General features: G+C 40.3%; 1 protein-coding gene across 38 annotated transcripts in view; it reads left to right on the top strand.

Annotated features, from left to right (window-relative positions):
• DST (dystonin) overlaps positions 1-7849 on the top strand; it is a 299923-nt gene extending 292074 nt beyond the window's left edge. For 24 of the 38 annotated variants that reach the window (XM_060272496.1, XM_060272494.1, XM_060272495.1 and 21 more), the window contains 5 exons: positions 1887-1955; positions 2751-2950; positions 3396-3506; positions 5637-5760; positions 6788-7849. In XM_060272496.1, the coding sequence (XP_060128479.1) occupies positions 1887-1955; positions 2751-2950; positions 3396-3506; positions 5637-5760; positions 6788-7056 (773 nt within the window). In that variant the 3' untranslated portion in view covers positions 7057-7849. The other 14 variants (XM_060272498.1, XM_060272497.1, XM_035109763.2 and 11 more) reach the window with 4 other exon arrangements.
• Positions 7850-21828: the final 13979 nt, after the last annotated feature.

Raw genomic sequence — 21828 nt, 5'->3', positions numbered from 1 at the left:
ATGTTCAGTGCAAATGGTAAGTAAAATAGTGATTACTTGCTAATCCCAGAGGGGATAATATAAAGGGCATCGTCCAGTTTTATGTTGTGAAGGTACAAAGGAATGTTAAGAAGGGGTGGTGAATGTAGTGTTCTATTTCTCAAAAATGAAAAGTAGCTACAGAAAACATTATTGGGCATATATTAGATTATTTTTCTCTGTAGTTAAAACTGTGAATTCTAAACGCAATGCTGCAAGTTCAGACTAAAAAGTAAACATTGTGGTGGTATACATGCTTCTTAGGGTTATATATTTCTTTTTCCTTGATCAGGCTAATGCTTACTTACCCAGCCACCATTTTATCAAATACAATTGAAACTACACCTTAAAATTCCTGCTGTTTAGTAAAGGATTCATATGGCTGGATGTTACCTGTAGTGTTGAGAAAAAGAGTGAACTGTGCCTCTGGTGAAAAACTTCTGTTTTAGCTACGTTATGCTTGAGTCACATTTTACATTCCTGCTGTACAGGAATAAATGAGATAGTTATACAGCCTGCATTGATTCCATCACCCCATCTCATACTCTACTCTGAAGAATCTTAACAGGACAAAAGTGGAATGTAGCATTCTGACTGAATTTAATTGACTCCTATAATAACACATTAGATGTGCTATTTTATTCTTATATTGTGAGATGCCTACAATCCACCCATGTTCCACCTAAGTCAGGTGAACAATACTTGATTTGACATATTTATTGTTGCTGCTTTTAAAAAACAACAGCTGGTTTCTGCAGCTGATTACCACCAAGCTTCACATTACAGGAATTGGGTTCTTCAACACCAGTGTATACAAACCCCACCCCCACCCCACACGTAATGGCTGCTACTGTAGTTTATGCCTTTCCCTTCCTCCTCCAGCACAACTACAAGGAAGCATTAACTTCTGTTTTAAATTAACCACAGCTTTTTATCATCTGGACAAAATGTGGTTAATCTTAACCACTTATTTAAACAAGCCAACTTCAGACCATAGTTTAAGAAGATGACTTGTTTCAATAAACCATAGTTAAGGTAAATCACAGTCTAGGTTTGGACATCATGCAAAACTGTAGTTACTTAAAGTGGAAGCAGAAGCTTCTTATCCTTTCTCATGGCCCACACCAGAGGAGGACAAGGCAGGGGAGAAGTCCAGAGCTCACTACACAGCTCATCACTAACATAAACCATGGTTTAGCGTTATGTGTAAATTGAGTCAATTTGGAGAGATTATTTTTTTTCTGAAACAGATTTTCAGCAAGGAAAGTTCATTTGTGATTTTCAGTATTACTGAATATGAGTCTGAATTTTTTTGTTTGTTTTCCATTTGTGGGGTACTTCACCCACAAAAATCCCTTTCAATGGGCAACATAATTTCAGAGATAAACCTATCTCAAAAGGATGGAACGTAAGATTGCATTCTTCATCAAATCTGCCATGAAAACACTAGCTCTTATGTGGAAACTGTAAATCATATGCAAAACTGTTGGGTGTTTTAATGGTGACTAGGTTTCATTCTATTAAAGCACTATGTGGTATGTTGTGTCCTCATTTCATGTAACCTTGAAAAGTATGAAGATAGAAGATCCCTTTTTGAAGATGGCAAAGAAATGACTTGCTTTCTTTTTTTACCTACATGATGACATTGGGACTGCCTGCAGCTGAGCTTACACCAAGAGTGGTTTCTTTTGCTGAAGAAAACTCCATGACCTTCCTTAGGAACACTTAGCGAGAACTTTTAATCACTTAAGATCTGTCCTTGGCCTGCAGCTTTGAGTCTTCTTGCATATGCAACTGCTGTAATTGATTTCTTCTCCTGCTAACAATTTTCTTTTAATATGACCCATATCCTGTGTCATTTTTTCTAGTTCATCATCATGGGAGTAAAATGTTACGTTCGGAATCAAACTCTTCAATTACCACTCAGCCTACTATAGGTTGGCAAACCCCTCTCTTTGTCTCTCCTGTTCTTATGTTCTTTTCCATTTCCTACCCACTCTGCTTTGATATATACAAATATATATTTAACACAATGCTTCACGTTTCACATTTTTTAGCCTTAACACTTATTGCACTGGCTGGTGCTTGAGAGCTTGCTTCTAAATTTCCTTTGACACGCTCGAAGAGAGTGTTTCAAAAGCAATTGCCATTAAGACAGAGAAAACCAAATGCTAACCTGTTTACGCATCTGAACCTTGTGGGAAGTTCTCACCTTTGCCTCTAATACCTGCGTTTGTCTGTGCCCAGCATCCCATCACTTCTTTACAGTTTGGGAGTTTCTGTTTGTCATTGCATGTTGCCCAACTGCATTACTATATAGCTTAGAATTAATATGGTTTTATGCTTTTCTCTCCGTGTTTACTCATCGTAGCCAGCATCTGTTTCTGAATCATCCAAACACTGGTAGCATTAGTCAAATGGGTCTTCAGGTTGAGTCTGTGCATTGGTAACCAAATAGCATGTTGAGCCATTCCATTATCATGCTGATTTATGTTGACAGCAGTTCATCTCTGCTAGCATAAAATGTTAGATGCGCAGTTCATCTTTTGCTAGCAAAAACTGTTAGATGTGCATATTCTGCAAATGAACTTTTTTGTCTCAAACAAATGCATTACTCACTAATGTGTTTGAATTGTTTGGCCTGTTTGTTTAGCTCTAGCAAGGACAGCGAGATGGACAGGCAGCTGGGGAAATAATCAGACTTCTCCATTTCTCTCTTTCGCATCCTCTAGCTAAAGGGAGGACGAACATGGAGCTACGTGAAAAATTCATTTTGGCAGATGGAGCTAGCCAAAGCATGGCTGCCTTCCGACAAAGGGGACGCAGATCACGACCTTCTTCAAGGGGTGCTTCACCCAACAGATCCATGTCTGTGTCAAATCCACCTGCTCAAGGAGCTCCAACATCAGCTCTTGCTGCCAGCACACCCAAGGTATGACTGGAGTGGTGCAGCTGAAATTTAATGCAGTTAATAAAATCAGGCCAAGCTTGCTACAGTTCGCAATAATGCTACCCTAAAACAAATAGGGGAGGTATTGGTTATTTTATTTCTCAAAGAAAGCTAACAAAGTTTTTTATTGTTTCCTCCCTTACAATCGCAGCGGTCGTGCAAGCCTGGGAAAAAACATGTAAGCTAATTAGAAAAGTGAAAAAATAAATAAATTAAAAAACATTAACCCACCATTGCATTTTTAAAAGCACACATACATTCTCTTTTGTATAGAATGCTTGTCAACTGTTCCTGCTTTGTTTTGGTGTCATTTTGTTTTTGACTTTTTACTGTGAGATTCAGTATTCATAATCTGAATATTCCTCTCCATGACATTGTTTTCCATCGCCTGTTCTTCACCCTTGTGATTTGCCATTGTTCCATACAGACACCCCATCATTTAACACGCAACTATGGTAAACCATGGTTGATAAACAGCAAAACATCATCTCCTTGTAAACCTCCAGAGTGCTCTGAATATCAAGTGTCATCCACAGAGGTACAGTAATGGATGGATATTCTAGTCTAACATTCACTAAAACTATCCTGTTAGCTAACAGTCACTACAGTTCCTTGCCCAGCTCTGCTGTACCTTCCTTACACATTAATGCACTCTGTTTGTTTTCAATCTTCTATCCAGCAATTTTACTTTCTCTCTTTTTAAATCTATAAATTGATCAGTCGTTGGAGTTTGTTTGGGTCTTGATGAGCATGTCTTTAAATTCTATAAAACTATGGTCAAACTAGGAATCAGCTCTGTACATGTGGAGTCTAAGATATTTATAACTGAAATCATCTAGTTTGCTCTAGATAGGTAGGTAGATAAATATGAGATCCTGGCGCATTACCATTCCGCCTAATTAAAAGTTCTGTGGAATGCAAGAAGTTTCAGATTCCTACACTAACATTAAGTTAGTCCAATATTATTTTACCTGTCATTGGTGTTCTGGCTCTGTTGGACCCCATTTATTACTTAGGCCTCACTCTGTCTCAGAGCTAAGCACACCAAAATCAATAAACTAAAACACTTTCTGTTCCGTGTTGAACTATGACCTGAGTTCAGTTTCTAGCCCTTCCCACCCCAACAGCTCAGAACAAGAAACGGCATTAAAATAGAAACTATAAATACCATGCTTAGGAAACCTAGATAAAATGATGAGATTGCATTGCAACTCTCCCATATCTGCTTTACCCTGGCTATTAAAAATGAGTCAAAATAAAAATATCTTACAGTGCATCTGGCTCAGTCCTCCAAGAGAAAGAAGTTCCATGTATCTCAAGGGGCTGCCAAGAATGCCTCACTTTGTGCCCTCATGGTACAAACGTGCATTAAGATTAATTATCTGGTGATTGTGGAACACTGGGTAGGTGGCAGCCACCAAAATATTTAGGACCCGAAGTGTAAGTGCCAACCATGGGGAAACAACCCAAGCTGTAATTTCTCAGTTCTCATAGGGAAATGGTCGATAGCCTTGTTTGTTTAGAACAAGGGAATATTGAGAACTGAAATACATAAAAGATTGAAAGAGTCTACTGTGGATTAATGAGCCAAAGATTAAATCAGTAGACTGTCTCCTGCCAACATAATACTGCTGTCTTCTCACATAATACAAAATTATATTGGAGTATACAGTACATCAATGGTTAGCGCTGAGAAGAATGTGTTATTGCTGCTCTTGCTTGTGGCGGCTACCACTTCTGCTACTTTCCCTCCAGCTTTTTCTCCAACTAACTTCTGAGATTTTTGTATGGCTTTGCTTACTATCGGTAGGTAGCGAAACACCTACTTAGCGATCCTTCCCATAAAATACATTTATTACATGTACAGAATTATTACTCCTAAATATCCACAGGATTTAAAACACAATACAGAACATGAATTGCTGGCTGTTTCTAATATTAGGCTTTCTTTTTCTCCATACTTAAGCAGATAGCATAGCCTCAATGTAAACTTCCTATTTGCATTTAGCTATTAGTAGCAAACCAAAGAAGTGTCAGCGCAGCAATTTAATTGTCTTCCCTGGTCAGAATTAATTCCATATGGCCTTGATGACTAAACAGTGATCCTTCAGACCAGTTACACATGGATGCATTTTTCAGAAGCATAGGCATGTTACACATTGTTGCAGAAAAAATAGCAGAATGTCTTGTCATAAAAGTAAACTCATGATTTTGTAGTTTAGAGTTGACTTCATCAGATACATGAAGTGTGATCCTAAGTTGTTAGGTATACTACATCTTGACATGTAAATATAAAAAGCCATTTTGTTTGTTTGTTTGTTCGTTTATACAATGTCATCAGTATACAAAGCACCTTACCAGCAAGAACCAGACAGGTTCTTGCTCTCAAGAAGCTTATAAACTAAAAATTGATAACTGGGAAACATTGAGGGAGGGAAGGAAGAGATACAGTGACAGGTAAAGTGCTTTACATGCTAGATATTATTACCATTTGGTTCCCTTTCCAACTCATTAACTAAATATTCCTATGTCATCACTTTTTGGAATAGCTTTTTCTTTGCCATGCATGTTCCGAAGAAGGTGATATGGATGGAGCCCCAAATTCAGTTCTTGTTTGTTGCAGAACATAATGGGTTTGTTTCATTCCAGTTCTCCTTGTGTCCTACAGGGGACTCCAATACAAGGGAGTAAACTTAGATTGCCAGGATATCTGTCCGGGAAGGGTTTCCATTCTGGAGAAGACAGCAGCCTCATTTCAACAGCAGCTACAAGAGTCAGGGCACATTTTGCAGGTGAGCACTGGAGAGCTTGAAATAAATGTCTCTGGGATGCTAGTACAGTCATATCTCGGGTTGCGTCCGCTGCGGGTTGCATTTTTCCAGGTTGCGAACGCGGCTGACCTGGAAGTGTTTACTTCCGGGTTCTGCCACACGTGCATGCACAGAAGTGTTCTGCGTGCTTCACACATGCGCAGAAGCGCTTATCGCGCTTTCACGCATGCGTGAAAGTGCCGCTCGGGTTGCGGACTTTTCAGGGTGTGAACAGCACCCCAGAACGGATCAGGTCTACAACCCGAGGTACCACTGTACCTAATACAAAGAGTAAAAAGTAGACTACTGCATGTATACACATTGCGTGGGATCTGCTTCTTTGGGAGGCTGAAATGTGGCAGATCCTGCTTTGAATCAAGGCCTTGGTCCTGATGAAATTCTGGTTCACTGAAGCTGGGATGTAAAATTGGAACTGCATACTGATCTCGTCTAACTTGTGAGTTTCATGATACCAGAGGAGAAGGAGCTAAAGTGAAAAGTTCCACTTGTGATGCAAAGCACTTTAAAGGGGAAATAATTGGCATTGAAAACAGAAGATTGCTCTGACTCGTATCAACCAGCTGCGCATAACAGAGGGGCTCTCATGTACCCATGTAGGATTGAAACAGGGAATACTTGCTGTGCCCAGTGGGTAGCATCCAGAACATCCCTGCTGAACGTGACAAAAGGCCCATCCAGTCCAGCATCATGTTTTCATGATGGCCAATCAGGATGGGAAGCCCACAATCAGGATGTGAAGTGTAGCAGGAGCCTCCTTACCAGTGAAACCCAATCACTAGTGTTCAGAGATTAGTAGAAGCTGCCACAACTAGAAGCCACGGTTAGCTTTATCCTCTGGTTTGTAATGAAAGAGTAACACTTGCTTGAGTAGACTTCTGGATGCCCATAATGGAGCACCATGAAGCTCTTGAGGATGCCAGTACAAAATCAGCCTTCGTTATCCCTGCTCACTCTAATCGCAATGGGTGTATTTCTCCTCCTCATGCAGACACGCCAAGAAAAACGCCAAGCAGACCTGGAAGTCGAGCAGGAAGCAAGGCTGGCAGCAGAGCAAGCAGCCGCCGGGGCAGTGACGCATCTGATTTTGACATTTCAGAAATTCAGTCTGTGTGCTCGGATGTATCGGAGACTGTTCATACCCCAATTAGGCCAACGCCCCGACCCAATTCTCGCTCAGCATCTGGCAAACCTTCCAAAATTCCAACTCCACAAAGAAAGTTGCCGGCCAGCAAATTAGACAAGTCCTCCAAGAGATAGTGTGATTGGCTCTGTCAAGACCTTCTTTTTCCTGTGCATTATTAAATATTTAAGTTTTTAAGATGTAAAATATTCTGTAGAAATTATTGTGAAATATTACGAGAGTTGGATTTTTAATTTTGCAGATGGCCTTATTTGTGTATTTGTCTTGTTTATTTTATGTGTATGATTTTTGTCAAATTTTGTTTCATTTATGCCATATCATATGTGAATAGGAGAAAGTTTTTTCCCCAATGTAACTAACGGTTGTTTGCAGTAATGTGTAGAGAGATCACTAAAAGCAATTACTGAATGTACAATTGTCTTTGCGTCCTAAGTCAACAAGGCCTGTCACTTCATCATTAGATTAACAGTAAAGGATACCTCATAACTTTGTCTTAATACAAATGAAAAAGACAACAGTCAACATTTTGAGCTAACACAGTGGACACGAAGAGGCATGTGGCAGGGATACTAAGAAACAGAAGACACAGTTCATACTGCAGTTAATCAAACATTATCCTACAGAGAATTCACAGAGAGAGTTACTTAAAGAGCGCTTGCCAGTACTTCACTACTCCAATATTTTGCAGCATTTTCTGTGCCATTGCTTTAAAGGCCAGACACCATCTGGAATCTAGAAATATTACACTTGTATCAGAATGCCAGTATAATCTGCATTCACATCAGCGTGAGGTTTTCTTTTGCTTGAGTGGATGATAGCACTGTATCATTGGACTCATTTTATATCAAAGCAGTTTTGCTTGCAGAAAGAAAAGGAAAAAAATCTATGAAATAAAGCTTGTCCCTTCTCTTTGTTGCTACTGTATTCCTTATATCCCATGGAGGTCTGTGTTCTGTTCAACTTTACATCGTACATGATTTGAAAGAGCCAAATCATTACTTTCAGAACAACCCTTATTTTTTCCCCATTTCCCCATTTCATGCAATCATTGGATTCCTTCAGTAAACCAATTTTTGCACGTCATAAGACACAATACACCATTCATGCCTTCAACAAGAATTCTATACTGTTGACCAGTGAATAAAATAATACTGAGTGAATCAATGTGGGGAAAGACTAGGAAGAGGTCAGATGAATTGAGGCAGAGCATGGTTTTGTTTGCAAGCAGAAAAAATGCACTAGGAAACATCTACATGTTAACAAAAACCAATTGTCAAGGGTTTCTTCCATGGAATTCTGGTAATTGTATCCCTGCAAGAAACTACAAATCTCCAGTCTTTAAAAAAAATGATATGTTTCCATGGTTTTGAGGGAAAAGCTGTGAAAGTTAAGCTCCCATTTCACACACATCCAGTGGTGCAGGAGTGGGTCCAAAGTAGAGCAATCTCATACAGTGGTATCTTAGCTCTCAAACTTAATCCATTCCAGAGGTCCATTCCAAAACCAAAGCATTCCAAAACCAAGGTGCACTTTCCCATAGAAAGTAATGCAAAACAGATTAATCCGTTCCAGACTTTTAAAAACAACCCCTAAAACAGCAATTTTACATTAATTTTACTATCTAACGAGACCACTGATCCATAAAATGAAAGCAATAATCAGTGTACTGTACTATAAAATAAATATGACAGTATTGTAGATTATAAAAATGTAAATAATTTTTTTCTTACCTGCACTGATAATAGTCATTGTTTGGATTTGGGGGGGGGGGCTTTTTATCCATTTCCACAGTCACACAAACAATCAGTTGCTGAACTGGGTTCCACACAGTCACAAAAACAAATTAACCGAAGCAGCCTCAAAAACAAAAAATGCAAAATAAATAGCATGTCTTCCGGCGAGTAGATCCAAAGCCTGCCAAACCTGCGTCCGCCAGGTGCCTTAGACTACAAGCGCCAAACTTAATCCATTCCTGAAGTCCATTTGACTTCCAAAATGTTCGAAAACCAAGGCGCTGTTTCTGATGGGTGCAGGCACCCTGGAAACAATAGCCGACAACCACACTGGACGTTGGGCTTCTGAAAAACGTTTGAAAACTAGAACACTTACTTCCAGGTTTTCGGCATTTGGGAACCAAGGTACTACTGTATTGCATGGGTCAGTGTAGTGTTGCAGTTAGAGTCAGACTAGGACTTGGAAGACCCAAATTCAATTCTCCACTCAAGCCATGAAGCTAATTGGGAGATCTTGGGCAAATCGGTTTCTCTCAGCCTAGTTTACCAGGTCGTGGTGCTAAAATAGGGGAACAGAGAACCATGTGCACCACCCTGAGTTCCTTGGAGGAAACGTCAGAGATATAAATGTATGTGTTTGCTTCTTTAACTACATAGGCTGGATCAACAACCACTGCAAGGAATACAAGGTCAAACGGGATCACAAATGATTTATATTGTGAAGGGGTAAAAAACAGTTCTTGATTATTTTTATTACAGGTTTTAAAAAGATACTTTTACTCCATAGTATTGACCCACTTTCCCCTCTGCTTTTATTACATTACATATTTCCCTTACACTCAAAATGACAGAGCCTTATGGACTCCCACTGCTAAGCATTCCCATAGCACTTATTTTTAAAGTGCTTTCAAAATCTTTAAAGATTTAAAGTTGGGTTGTAAGTTAGGTTGCTGCTGTTTTCCATTTATACATGGGAGAGTGAGACTGATTTGCTCAAGATCACGCAACCATTATGGCAGAGGGACTTTAACTCAGCCTTCCTGGATCCAAGTTCTTCATCTTGGTCCCAGGAACTCCCAGCAATATTGCAGCAGGGCACAGTGAGTATCCAGGTGGTAAACATTAGGTGTGATCATTCTACATTACACTTAATACCTCTGAGAATATTTGCTTCCAACACCAGAACACAATGCTTTCCTCAGCAGAAATGCCTATTTTTGGTTTTGGATACCTTGTGTGTGCCTTTTAATTCTTTGGAGCATATGTGTTTAAATTAGAGATTTAATACTCCATTTGAATTTTGCCTAGCAGCAAAATAACAAGCCGTACTTGCCACTAAACAGATGGTTACTTGTGGTTCCTGAACTACTGGTGAACTTGGTAAGCTTTAAATGGCTTTGTTTTCTTTGTCAAAGTTAGTCTGAGCAGCTGTCCATAGTTCCAGTACTGGCAGAGCACGAGAGGTGCCCATTTGTGAGATATTAATTATTCTTTACAGTATTGTAATAATCCTCTGAAGGATTCATAGTTTGACTACAACTTGTGGGTTTGACTTGTTCAATGGATTGGTTTTCGGGGGCCCTTGCAGAAGTACATTTTATGGTGCATTCATGATGATATGTGGTCATTATGTTATCGGAGCAGTCATACACAATCCCACTTTTGATACTGTTTGCACCTGCAAGGGTTTTGGAGGCAGTCACACTTTTCATTTCCAATCAGTGTATATCCCTTAACTTCCTGCTGAAATCGTGTAACTTTCTCTACCACAGATGTTCTGGTTTATTTTTTGTTGTGTTATAGCTCTCCCAGACAGCAATAATGTGATAGCATTGGAGCAGCATTGTGGAACCAAACTAAAGCAGAATAAATTCACCTCTAATGCTCTATTACAATGCCAAGACCATGTTGCAGAATAAGCCCACAATAAAATAGTCTAGAAGGACCCTTACTCAGTTCTTACTGAAGCATGCATGGCAGGGCCTAAACAGTTTCTTTTTACAATATAGTGGTTTGTGAAATACTTGTGTCACCTTTGTTTATATCGCAGGCAAGGATATGCAACAAAGTGGGGGGAGTACCTCAGTTTGATCATATTTGTATACTGTTCCCATTTAATGTGGAGATCTGAACCACTTAGCACATTACAATGTACTGTCATAGAGATCATGTTCTTCCAGGCAAATCAGGGCACTTGTATTACGAGAAACACTTGCAGCACATTTTTGCACATTGCAATGAAAATGTGCTTTCATATCCAGAGATTTTCTACGTGCCAGTATGCTGTTTATAATGAAGCACACATTTGATCTGCCTGCCTTTTTAAAAGTCTCACCCAATCCTCAAGAGTGGCTGCATTAGAACTGAAATTAATGGCTGCCTTTAAGTCAAAAGAAGTTACATCTGCGCCACTCAGTCATTCGTTCACTGTGCTAGCTGGTAAGTTATTCTATTCTCTTTAAGGTGCTTACATTAGCACTGTAGCTTTTCAACTTAGTTTGCTTTATTCTAACATGGCAGTCAAAAGAATGCCTGAACAGAGAGAGCCTTTATTTTACAGAGAAACAATGGAGTGCAGTGATAAGAAACTAGCATTATATTTGACCTTTACAATGCTGGACATTATTTCTGTCTCTAATATTTATTTGACACAGTCCAAGAGTGAAAATGCAAAGCAGTTTCACCAATATGATCCCTAACTATTTCAGAGTGTGGCCTGGCAAATCACCAGAAAACTGCAGGCCTCTGAATGTGGTGCCCTCCTAGTCAGCCTCGGTTTACCTCAGAAATGCTTTGATGATTTTTTGCGCTTCCAGCAAACATGACTATAACAAACATGATTCTGTTTTCATGCCTTTCATGGTGGAAATGTCCCAAATTTGATTTTCATTTGCAATGCCTCATCATTATGTCTGGCCATTTTCACTAAATCCTGCTGCAGGTTATATGTTGAGAAATGAATGGCAAATAGAGCCTTTTAAAGTGTCAGCATTTTTTTTTTTTTACAATCGTTAAGAAGAGTTCAGGTTTTCCTATTCCATCTTTGATTCTGGCTGAGGCAGAAATAGTTTTTGAAATGAATTTTCAGAGGCTTCTGTGTATTGTCATGAGTAAAAGCAAGAATTGAAGTGACAAGTGAAGAAGTAAAAATAAATATACGTTAATCAAGCCTCTTCAAACCAAAGAGAAGCACTTGCTGCAACCCATAGCACCTACTTCTAAACTGAGGTGATCTTGGAATGGGGAGATCACATTGTACTTCCCCTCTCTAACTTTCTCACAAGCCACAAATTGTGATATTAATGGGAATCCTTTCCTTTAGACTAAATAACTGTTTGTTGAAATAGGAAAATAGAAGGAGTTGAAATAGGAAAAAGAGGGTATGAGGGAGATGGGTTAAGGTGCTTTCATCGTATAAGTTGTTGGAAATAAGAATATACCAAACTGTCAGTTGTGATGCATAGAACACAAGAGAAGGTGCCCAAATGTTCTCAGTTTTGTATGGAACGTGATGGCTGCTCCTTCCATTGTTGAAGCACCATGCATTTGTCTATCCCTCATGCATGACCCAATGGTGAATTTCGAGTAGGGGGAAACGTAATCCGACCAATTGTAGAGAGGTGTCTAGAACTCAAGACACATTCACACCATACCTTTAAATCACTCTGACCCCACTTTAAACAGTCATGGCTTCCCCAAAGAATTCTGTGAGCTGTCATTCATTAAGGGTGCTGAGAGTTGATGGGAGACCCCCCCATTCCCTTCACAGAGCTACAATTTACAGTGTTTCCACAGAAGAAGTGTGGATTGTTAAACTACTATGGGGAATTGTAGCTCTAAATTAATATCAGGACTTCGTCCAAAAGGGGGCTTACAACTAGGCATGGTAAGGGAACCTGATTTCTGTCTCACATTGCTGTCACCTGGGGGTTGGATATAACTGTTTGCAGCAGAGCCTCTGTGGTCTCCAGTAAGTCTGGAACACTAGTTTTTTCCTTAATGAGACATACCCTTAGTTCAAAGGAGGCATTCATGGAGAAGAACCACTGATATAAACAGGCTGCTGGCCCTGCTGAGTACAGTAACCCAGTCAGATCTTCCAGGAGCTCTGGCAACATAGATGCTGGCTAGGCAGTCATTTCAAAAGTGCATGTGATGTGTTTTTAAGTTGGGAGAAACTGCCAATTGTTTGTAATTTTTTCTTGTAATGCATGAAATAACTTGAATTCATCCTCCCTATCCAAAGGTTGCTTGAAAATCGTAACCTGCCAAGGCCTACCACAGAAAGGCCTATATTAAAATCTGGGCTGTGCCATAAAGTGAGTCTGCCATGTACATATGGATCTGCTCTGACTCCAGTGATTGAGGGCCTGTCGGGTGTATTAAGTGATGCCTGGTGAATGAGGGGAAGAAAGGTGGAGCGTGACCTGGGGGCAAAGGACTGGATGTTTCCTATCTCTGATTTAAATAATCTCCTGCTGATCCGGTTTCTAACACTGCTTAGCATTGCACCCTAATTCAGCCTCCTTTCATAATCAAATGACTTCAGAAATCTATTCCCTCATTATACCATTTAATTATTATTTTTGTGTGTGAAAATAGTTGGTTGCCATTTGGAGTGGCCTCACTTTGGTTTGTTGTAAGCTTATGTAAAGAGCCCTTTACTCTTTGTACTAAACTACTTCAAAGAACAGTGGTACCTTGGTTCTCAAACTTAATCTGTTCCAGGAGTCCCTTCGACTCCTGAAACGGTTCGAAAACCAAGGCACAGCTTCCAATTGGCTGCAGGAGCTTTCTGCACTCAATCGGAAGCCGCGGAAGCTGCATTGGACATTTGGCTTCCGAAAAACGTTCCCAAACTGGAACACTCACATCCTGGTTTGCGGTGTTTGGGAGTTGATTTGTTCGGGAGCCAAGCCGTTTGAGTACCAAGGTACCACTGTAGTTAACACATATGCTGTGTACACATTGCCATTTACTGTGACTCCAGGGCACTCTCACTGATGATGTTTGAAGCCAAGCACATACATTAGCCACAATCCATATCTGTCCTGAAGTTTCTTGAGCTATATTGCTGTTTATTGCACTTTCCCCAAAACCACTTCCCCCCAAACCAGCTTCTGATTTGAAAAGGTAAGCTGCAGTAAATCTGAGGTATGTGATTTGAGACACGTGTTGTGCATGTGCAAATGATAGCACATGTGCAGATGGCAGCTTAATTCAACAAGGGTTCGGAGGGGTTGCAGATGTGGAGAAACGAAACAGGTAATGCTCATCAGGGGAAGACATTCCGCTCCCTCTCTGGTGTGTACAGTACAGCAAAGTAAAAATGCAACCCGAAATGCAGTGAGAGGGAAACAACTGTGCTGAGTTTTAAACTGCTAATGTATACGTAGCCAATGCCATAGTCTATCAACATGCTGTTTTTCAGCATGAAACCTCAGCATGCGTCTGGCTGAAAGTCTAAACATTCAGAACTCTGCTTTTTCCCATCAGAGCTATAAATAGCTGGCACATGAATTTGTTTTATACTTGGCGTTCAGCAGTGTGATGATAGCGAAGGAGAAAAAACCCTCAGCAGAACACTGAGCACCAAAGAAATGCAGCCCATTCAAGTCCATTTTTATTCCCCCCTTGGTTTTTACAGTTTGTTTTGTTTTTATTGGGTTTGGCCAATCTCTGCTAGAAAAAAAGCAATGCTTAGATGAAGTTCTGCTCATCAACTCGGGAAAAAGTTCAGTAGAAATGACTGCATGGACTGAGGTTCCTTTCCAAATTTCATGATGCACAGGAATATAAATGGTGGAAGAAATAAGCTGTGTGGCACAAGCGATAAATCTCATCAGGGTTGCCTGAATAAAAGGACATGACTTTCGGAGGCCCAGAGGGAAAGCTTCTTTTAGGTTCTCCCTATGGGGAAAAAGCTGGAGACACCATCTGCTGACAATGTCATTTGCATAACCATAATTCCCCGGAGTGCACCAGATGGCATTTTGTTAGCCACGTTTGTTTGGACACAATGTTCAATTTTGTTTGGTTAACCTTTAGGGAGTTGGACAGTTTCCCCATAGTTAAGAGATTTTGTGCAAAGGTAAGTTACCCCAACCCACAAGGCATTCTGTTGCAAAGTGTATGGTTGTTTTTCAGGAACCCTGGCCAGCATTTCGACAGTGGAACAGGATTAGAATTAGTCACTTGGTTCATGTTGGGTAGACACATTACATTCTTGCAGTATTTGGTCTGGGGTTAAGGTATCTTTCACACCCAAGGTGTCAACTCCCTGTGATGTTAGTGACAGACTTATTGTTCTGTCCCAGCCTGTATTTCAGAATGCCTCTGGTTTAGCCACTGATAAGCCTATGCCAGGTCTTATACTAGGCTGGGAGTGTCTAGAATAGGAGTTGGAAATAAACCCAAGCATTGTAAGTCTCTTCAGATCATTATGCACCCAGATTCTTTTTTTCCAAGAGAGTCCTAGGCCCTCTAATTACAACACGCACCTCAGCATATCATAGGCAAGTTTAGGGAAGTTTTTAATATTTAATGCTGTATTGTTTTTAATACTCGATTGGGAACCACCCAGAGTGGCTGGGGAAACTCAGCCAGATGGGTAGGGTATAAATAATAAATTATTATAATATTATTATAGCGATGCTTGCTCATTCACTGATTCCCCCCTGCCGCCGCCGCCGCCCTTAGCAGGGAAATCATAGACACCTCCATCTTTCCATAATGCCCATTGAGTGCATGGAAGACAAAACTAGGTAAACAGAGCCTTCCAGTGCCTCTACACAAGTCTCAGTTTTGCATGCCAAGACCACATTTAAATTGAGGGTGATTTCTAACTTACTCTGGACTAACCTGCCATTGACCAACAGACCAAAGTGCTGACTGACAGGCTCCACTAAATTCTGACCATCACTGGGGAAACCAGAGGGTGGGAGTGCTCAAATATAACCCACCCTCCTTCTACTCTCCACAACACTCTGCCCACCAGTGCAAAACCTTCCTTTGCCTGTCACTGTGGAAATAATCATCCACAGGCACCTGTCTTCCTCTAGACCAAAAACATATGATTTCTGTTTTGCACAGAACACCCACCCATTGGGGACTAAGTGCACAGAATGCAAAGACAAAATCAAATAGGAGAGGAAAAAATATTGATTCTAAGACTGCAGTTAAAGGAAACCAATAAGCAAACAACAACAAAAAGTGCTAAAATCTAAAGTGCTTATATTTAAAGTGCTAATGTATAACATGTAAGAGAAAATATTGAGAGAGAAAGCAGTGAGTGCTAATAGATCTACAATCAAGTTATGATATTTCACCCCATCCTCCTCCCAGCCTGACCTTACCATACAAATCAGCCATCTCCATCTGGCTCCCAGGTCAGCACACTTCTTCTACCTGGTTCTCACCCAGGACGCTAATCTCCAGTAGTCACACCTAAACTATCATCTCAGGGACGGTGACATATTCACTCCTGGGTTGCCTCCTGAGCCAACTTTCACTTAACAACCTCTTCGGTGTCATCTCTTTGGTGGTTCCCCCACCAAGTAATGCCTGCCAATGGCATCCTATTTGCCCAAGGCAGGGATTTAATTTATGGATAGATCTTGAGTGGCAAACCAAAAGTCCTAGTGCAGGCATCCCCAAACTGTGGCCCTCCAGATGTTTTGGCCTACAACTCCTATGATCCCTAGCTAACAGGACCAGTGGTCAGGGAAGATGGGAACTGTAGTCCAAAACATCTGGAGGGCCGAAGTTTGGGGGTACCTGTCCTAGTGCCAAGTAGCCAAAACAAGAGACTAATTGAGCCCATGGTGAGACTGTTGTATGTGTACAATGGGCTGGTTGGTTTTGTGAGTCAGGATGTTGCAAGCCTCGTGTACCATGTGAACCAGTCTACACATGTGGGGATGAACAGCTGACACTGCAGCAAAGAAGATTCTTGCTGTCTGCCATGATGGTATCCCTCTGTTCAGGACAGTCATGCTCAATTTGACATCCTGCTTTTCCCTGCCAATGAAAACATTGGCCTCTCTGAGCCTTGAGTTACAAGGAACAAGTTAGAGGAGCTAAATTAATGGCACCTCCTGTGTTCTCTTCTACTTATTAGAAGTTAAACGACAACAAAATATGCAAATAAAGAACATGTTATAGCTGTCTCCATAGCACTGACATAAAGAGACAAAGAGAGGGGAAGATATCTTCCTCTGCCTTCTGCTCCTCTAATTCAGAAATCTAGCATTTATTTAGCACAAGGATGAGAAAAGTTACATCCAAATAAGGTAAGATGGAAAAACTTTGGCACAGCCTGCAACTGAGAGTCTGAAATGTAATGTGGGGTAATCTATAGAAACATGAAGAGAAGTTTGTGCCTCAAAGGGAAAAGATATAAATCAGAAGCTTGCTCTGGAACAAACAAATAGAGTTAAATAAGCTAAGGATAATAATAACAAAGGTTCTGGAAAGTCATTATGGAGAATTAGATAAAAAGCAGAATAGTCAGAATTGGGCACTTCAGGGCCTTGGCCAGAATTCCAGTATTAGATACAAAGGAGAGCTGGACACCAGATTCATCCAGAAAAGGTGAAAGAAAAGGGTGTGCACTGCAGGAATCTAGCTTTCTTTGTACAATGAAATGGCTGGTAAACTCTACCTTAGAGCAGTAACTACCGTATGTACATTTAAGCATTTGTACAGGATATATTTTTGAGTTGCTGTCTTTGCTTGTTCGTTTACATGTTTGCTTTTATGGCATTTCTATCCCACTTAACCTTATGGTTTAAGGGCAGGAATATTGTAAAAACAAGAATAAATGACACCGAATCAATATTATATAAATTTAAAATAATAATTAAAATAGCCAGAGTTAAAACACTATACAAATGCAAGTGAATTAAATGAGCCCCAAAGACATGGGCATACAAAAGGTCATTCCAAGGATGGAGCAGCACTGCAAAGAAGGCTCTTTCATGTACTGCCACCCACCCCTGGTGGTGGAATCACAAGTAGGACCTCCCCTGCAGAACTTCATGCACAGCATAGGAGGAGATAGATTTCACATGTATGATAATATTGATAGTATGAGGGAAATATACACAGAGAAGGAATGATTCACATGTACAACCAATGATACTCATCTGGTTCCCGTTTAATGTGATGCTTGCATCTGAGGAGATGCACAAAAGGTTTGGGGCAGATGAATCCATGAACTTAGGTTTCTCTATTTCACATTTTTCCAGTCTTAAGGTTTCCATAATTCTTCATGAGTTTGAAATCTGTTTTTTAAAAAAGTCCTCATGAACATTCACCAGCATTTTAGGGCAAATTTCTCCGGAGTTCAGCATGGTCCTCCACATTATGTGTCCCACAGCAACCTCACTCAATGTGAACAAAGCAAAGGTACAATAGAGGAATTTGCTGCTCCTTTCAGTTCCAGTTTTTCTTTTCATTGGCAGCTTTACAGATGTTCTGCCATGGGAAAAATTTACACCATTCCTATTCAATAGATGTGGAAGAAAACCTTACAGATTTCAAGCACTGTTTTGAAATTTATTCAGCTTGTTGTAAGCATTCTGTATCGACCATCCTTCTTTTAACTTTCCCACTGGCCTGTCAGCTGCTCTACAAATGTTTTGCCACTGCTTTAAATGATTGTTTATTAGAAGGAACATGAATGCTTTCTCTCTAAAGGAAAAGCAACACAATATAGGAGTTTCCTGCTCATGTATCGCCTTAGCTGATTCGGGACCATGCATAGACAATCACGTATGGGTGCATATGGGGGTGAAAGGCATCTAGTACAATCCACACACAACATCACTGTTTGAATGTGGATGTGCATTCTTATTTGGGCTATTCTAACTGCAAAAAAATTGCTGGCTGCAGCTACATTTGGTGTTTTGAATATTGCCCATCCAACTAATCCAAATTTTGCAATGAAAAGAAAGCTGAATAGTCTTATACTGCACAATTCTACTTCTGCTGTCCAGTAGCCTCTCTAACTACTAGATTGCCTGGCTAAATTCTTTCTGAGTCTGATATTTCAGCAGTCACTGTCATGCATTTTCTCATGTATCTTTGTAGTAATAAAGAATAGGAACTTCATTTTTTTAAGGCAAATGAAATTCTGGGGATGCTGAAGCCATTGTGTGTGTGCTGTTTATGTTCCTACTTCCATGTTGAAAATTATTCAGGATACAACAGGGCTTTGCGAATGAAAAGGCAAGAATCGTTTTTCTGCTTGAGTAGTATATATATTTGTCCTATGAATATGACCTTTTCTTTGTGCAATGGAAGAAACTGATGTAATGGTGCTACATCTAGTACAATGAAGTGCATTGGGATCAGAGCCAGCAGAATATTTCCTTCCAGCGTCTGCTTCTCCAATCAGCTTAATTATGAGCAATTGTTTGGGTTGTTCTGCAAAGAAATATTAGAGAATGGAAAAAAGAAGCATACCTCAAACCTTTATTTTGCAACTGATTCATGCTTTGGCAGGAACCACTAACTAGATTTTCTGCTTTACAGCTCTGTGATGGTATCGTTGTGGATCAGCCTTGCCATATAAGCACAAATCCACCCTTTATTTTGACAAGGTTCTAGTCAAGGCATTTGAAAAATGAAGAAATCACATGAGCCATTGGCTGGATTTCTTTACTAATCACAGGCATCCTCATCTCCAAGAGATCCAAGACTTGCTATTGTTAGCACCTCCAACATTCAGCTGCCATGCCCAATTTTAGTGATGATCTTTCCCTCCCCCCTCCTAGACTTTAACAAAAAAATCTCATTAGTGTCTGCCTGGAGAGCAAGCCGCTTGTTGTGAAAAGGAGTTAGAAGAACAGTTGCTGGCATATAGCAATTGCTTACTACCGGTACTTATTTTTGAAACTTGTAGCCTAATTGAACAAAAGTATTTCCTCCATGCTCTGCATGTGACTTTTCCCCTACAGGTTTAAGGTAGAGAAGCACCTTCTCACCCCATGGAATTGCCAAGGAGTGAATAGGAGAACCTATGAAGATATGTTAACAGCTTGTTTGTTTTAAAGCACTTTTATTGTCTTTCTCTCACAATATCTTGTCCTTCTCACAGATGCTCAAGAAATAGAAAGAACTACATTTGTAACCAATGAACCAAACAATATCTCATATGTGTTCTGAGTTCCAAGAGAGCAATTACACATTTACAAGGTTTCATCATATCTAAGATCACACTGAGGAAAGCATATGTCATAAAGATCTTTCCAAAAGAGACATTACAGCCAGGTATGTTGCCAGATATGCCAGACTTGATTTGCAGGTCACCTTGTAAAAGGCCCTTTTGACACAAATTCAATAAAGGAATGGCAAATCGCAAAAGACTCTGGTGTTCTTCAGTTGATTTGTCACACTGTCACACACACACACACACACACACACACACACACACACAGAGAGAGAGAGAGAGAACTGCTATGTTGCACAACAAATGGTAACAGTGGTCTAAGAACAGATCTTGGTGTGTTTTCTATTGGCTACATAGAAAGAAATGTGTTGCTGACACTATATAAATTGTCAGTTAATAGTCTTAACGATGTACCTCAGATGTTTTGGCTGAAGAGCGCCCACTATTGATTCTGATTTTGTTTTTGGCTATAAGGATGATAGCATTTTGGTTCGCATTTTGGTGAGGTTTCCCTTTGGCAAACTGAATTGAAATTCTCCCTGATCCCTGCTTAAGCAAATTTTCTGCCTTTGGGCCTGGTTCAATGAGGTCATTGTGGCCTATTTCAAGGAGAAAAGAAACTTTAAAGTGCCCTTTGTCCCTGCACTGCATTTTACTGTCCAGTCCAATGTATGCCCACCTGGAACCAAGTCTCATTGAGATCAATGGGATTTCCTCTCAGGTAAAGTGTTCCTTAGATAGACAAGACCCCTAGCTGAAATTAAATGCAGCCTTTATATGAGGAAATGCAAGATGAATCTTGTGAGAGCCTGAGGCATAGCTGTGCCAGAAGAGGGAAGAAAAAAAAAGAGTTTGTAGGCTTTGGCAAAGGTCTCCGATAACTGGGTTTGATGCTATATCAAGCCCTAGATAATTGCTAATTGAAAAGTTGCTGGCCATAGAGCTGTTCATATTTTGAGAGTGTATTTTGAAAATAATATGCTGGGAATTGATGAGCAGCTGTGCATAAGAGACTTCCACTGCTTAACAAGAAAAAATATCCCACTGCAATATTGTGCCAACAAGGACAAGAGTGTTCCTTGCAAAGCTGCCTTGCAAAAACTCTTAGCTACAGGCTATTATACAGTTTCATAATCCTTTACTTGGGTGTAGTTATTCCCTGCAATGGTTTGTTCGAGTCACACAGCAGAGAGGCTCATTGCCCTCTGAAGACAGAAGCTGGTTGGTGTTTAAAATTATTCATCTAGAGCCTTTTTTATTGATGGTTGTGAGAAAGCATGGGGAAATGTCTCTCTCCCTCCCCCCCCCCATCCCTGCTCCTCTCAGAACAGAATAGACTCCACCTAATGCTGAAAAGAATTAGATTTAAAACCTACTGCCTAGAGCTGCTTTTGAGATGAAGATTTGTGGGCAGTTTGACCTGCCTGCAATTTCTGGGGTTCTATTTGGAGGTTTTGTTGACTTGGTCGTAGACTAAAATAGCAGCTGGCGTACAAATATTTGGCAATTGAGGTCTTCTCTGTTAGAACGCTGGGTTTTGTCCAGGCAACATTCTCCTGTATGTCGGCTGTTTCTAGCGTGCACCAGTAAACCTACAGTTGTTAACTATTAAGGCTGTGACCTATACCTTTTTAAGATGAAATAGCTGAAGCCTGGTAGAGTATGGCAAATGTATTTGGTGCAACTCATGGCATCTCCCCTTAAAAGGCTCTTGGGCAGCATAGCTGACAGGACCTCTGCCTTAATTTGCCAAATCTTTAAGTCCTGTGCTTTTAAAGCCACTTCAAACCATGGGTTATGAATCCGACTCGCTTAAACAGACCACAGTCAGCACTTAACCACAAAGCTTGGTGCCCATGACATGGCAAGCTGACATTAAGGAAAAGGAAAACCAAATCCTTTCAAAATCTTCCTCATGACCATGCAGGAGGAGAGCTGAGGAGGAGGGGAGAGGCATATTCTTGCTTTTGTACATCGGGCTA

This window comes from Zootoca vivipara, chromosome 3, assembly GCF_963506605.1.
Source record: "Zootoca vivipara chromosome 3, rZooViv1.1, whole genome shotgun sequence".
Lineage (NCBI taxonomy): Eukaryota > Metazoa > Chordata > Lepidosauria > Squamata > Lacertidae > Zootoca > Zootoca vivipara.
Note: the sequence above shows the minus strand (reverse complement) of the source record. Positions and strands in the feature narration are given on the sequence as shown.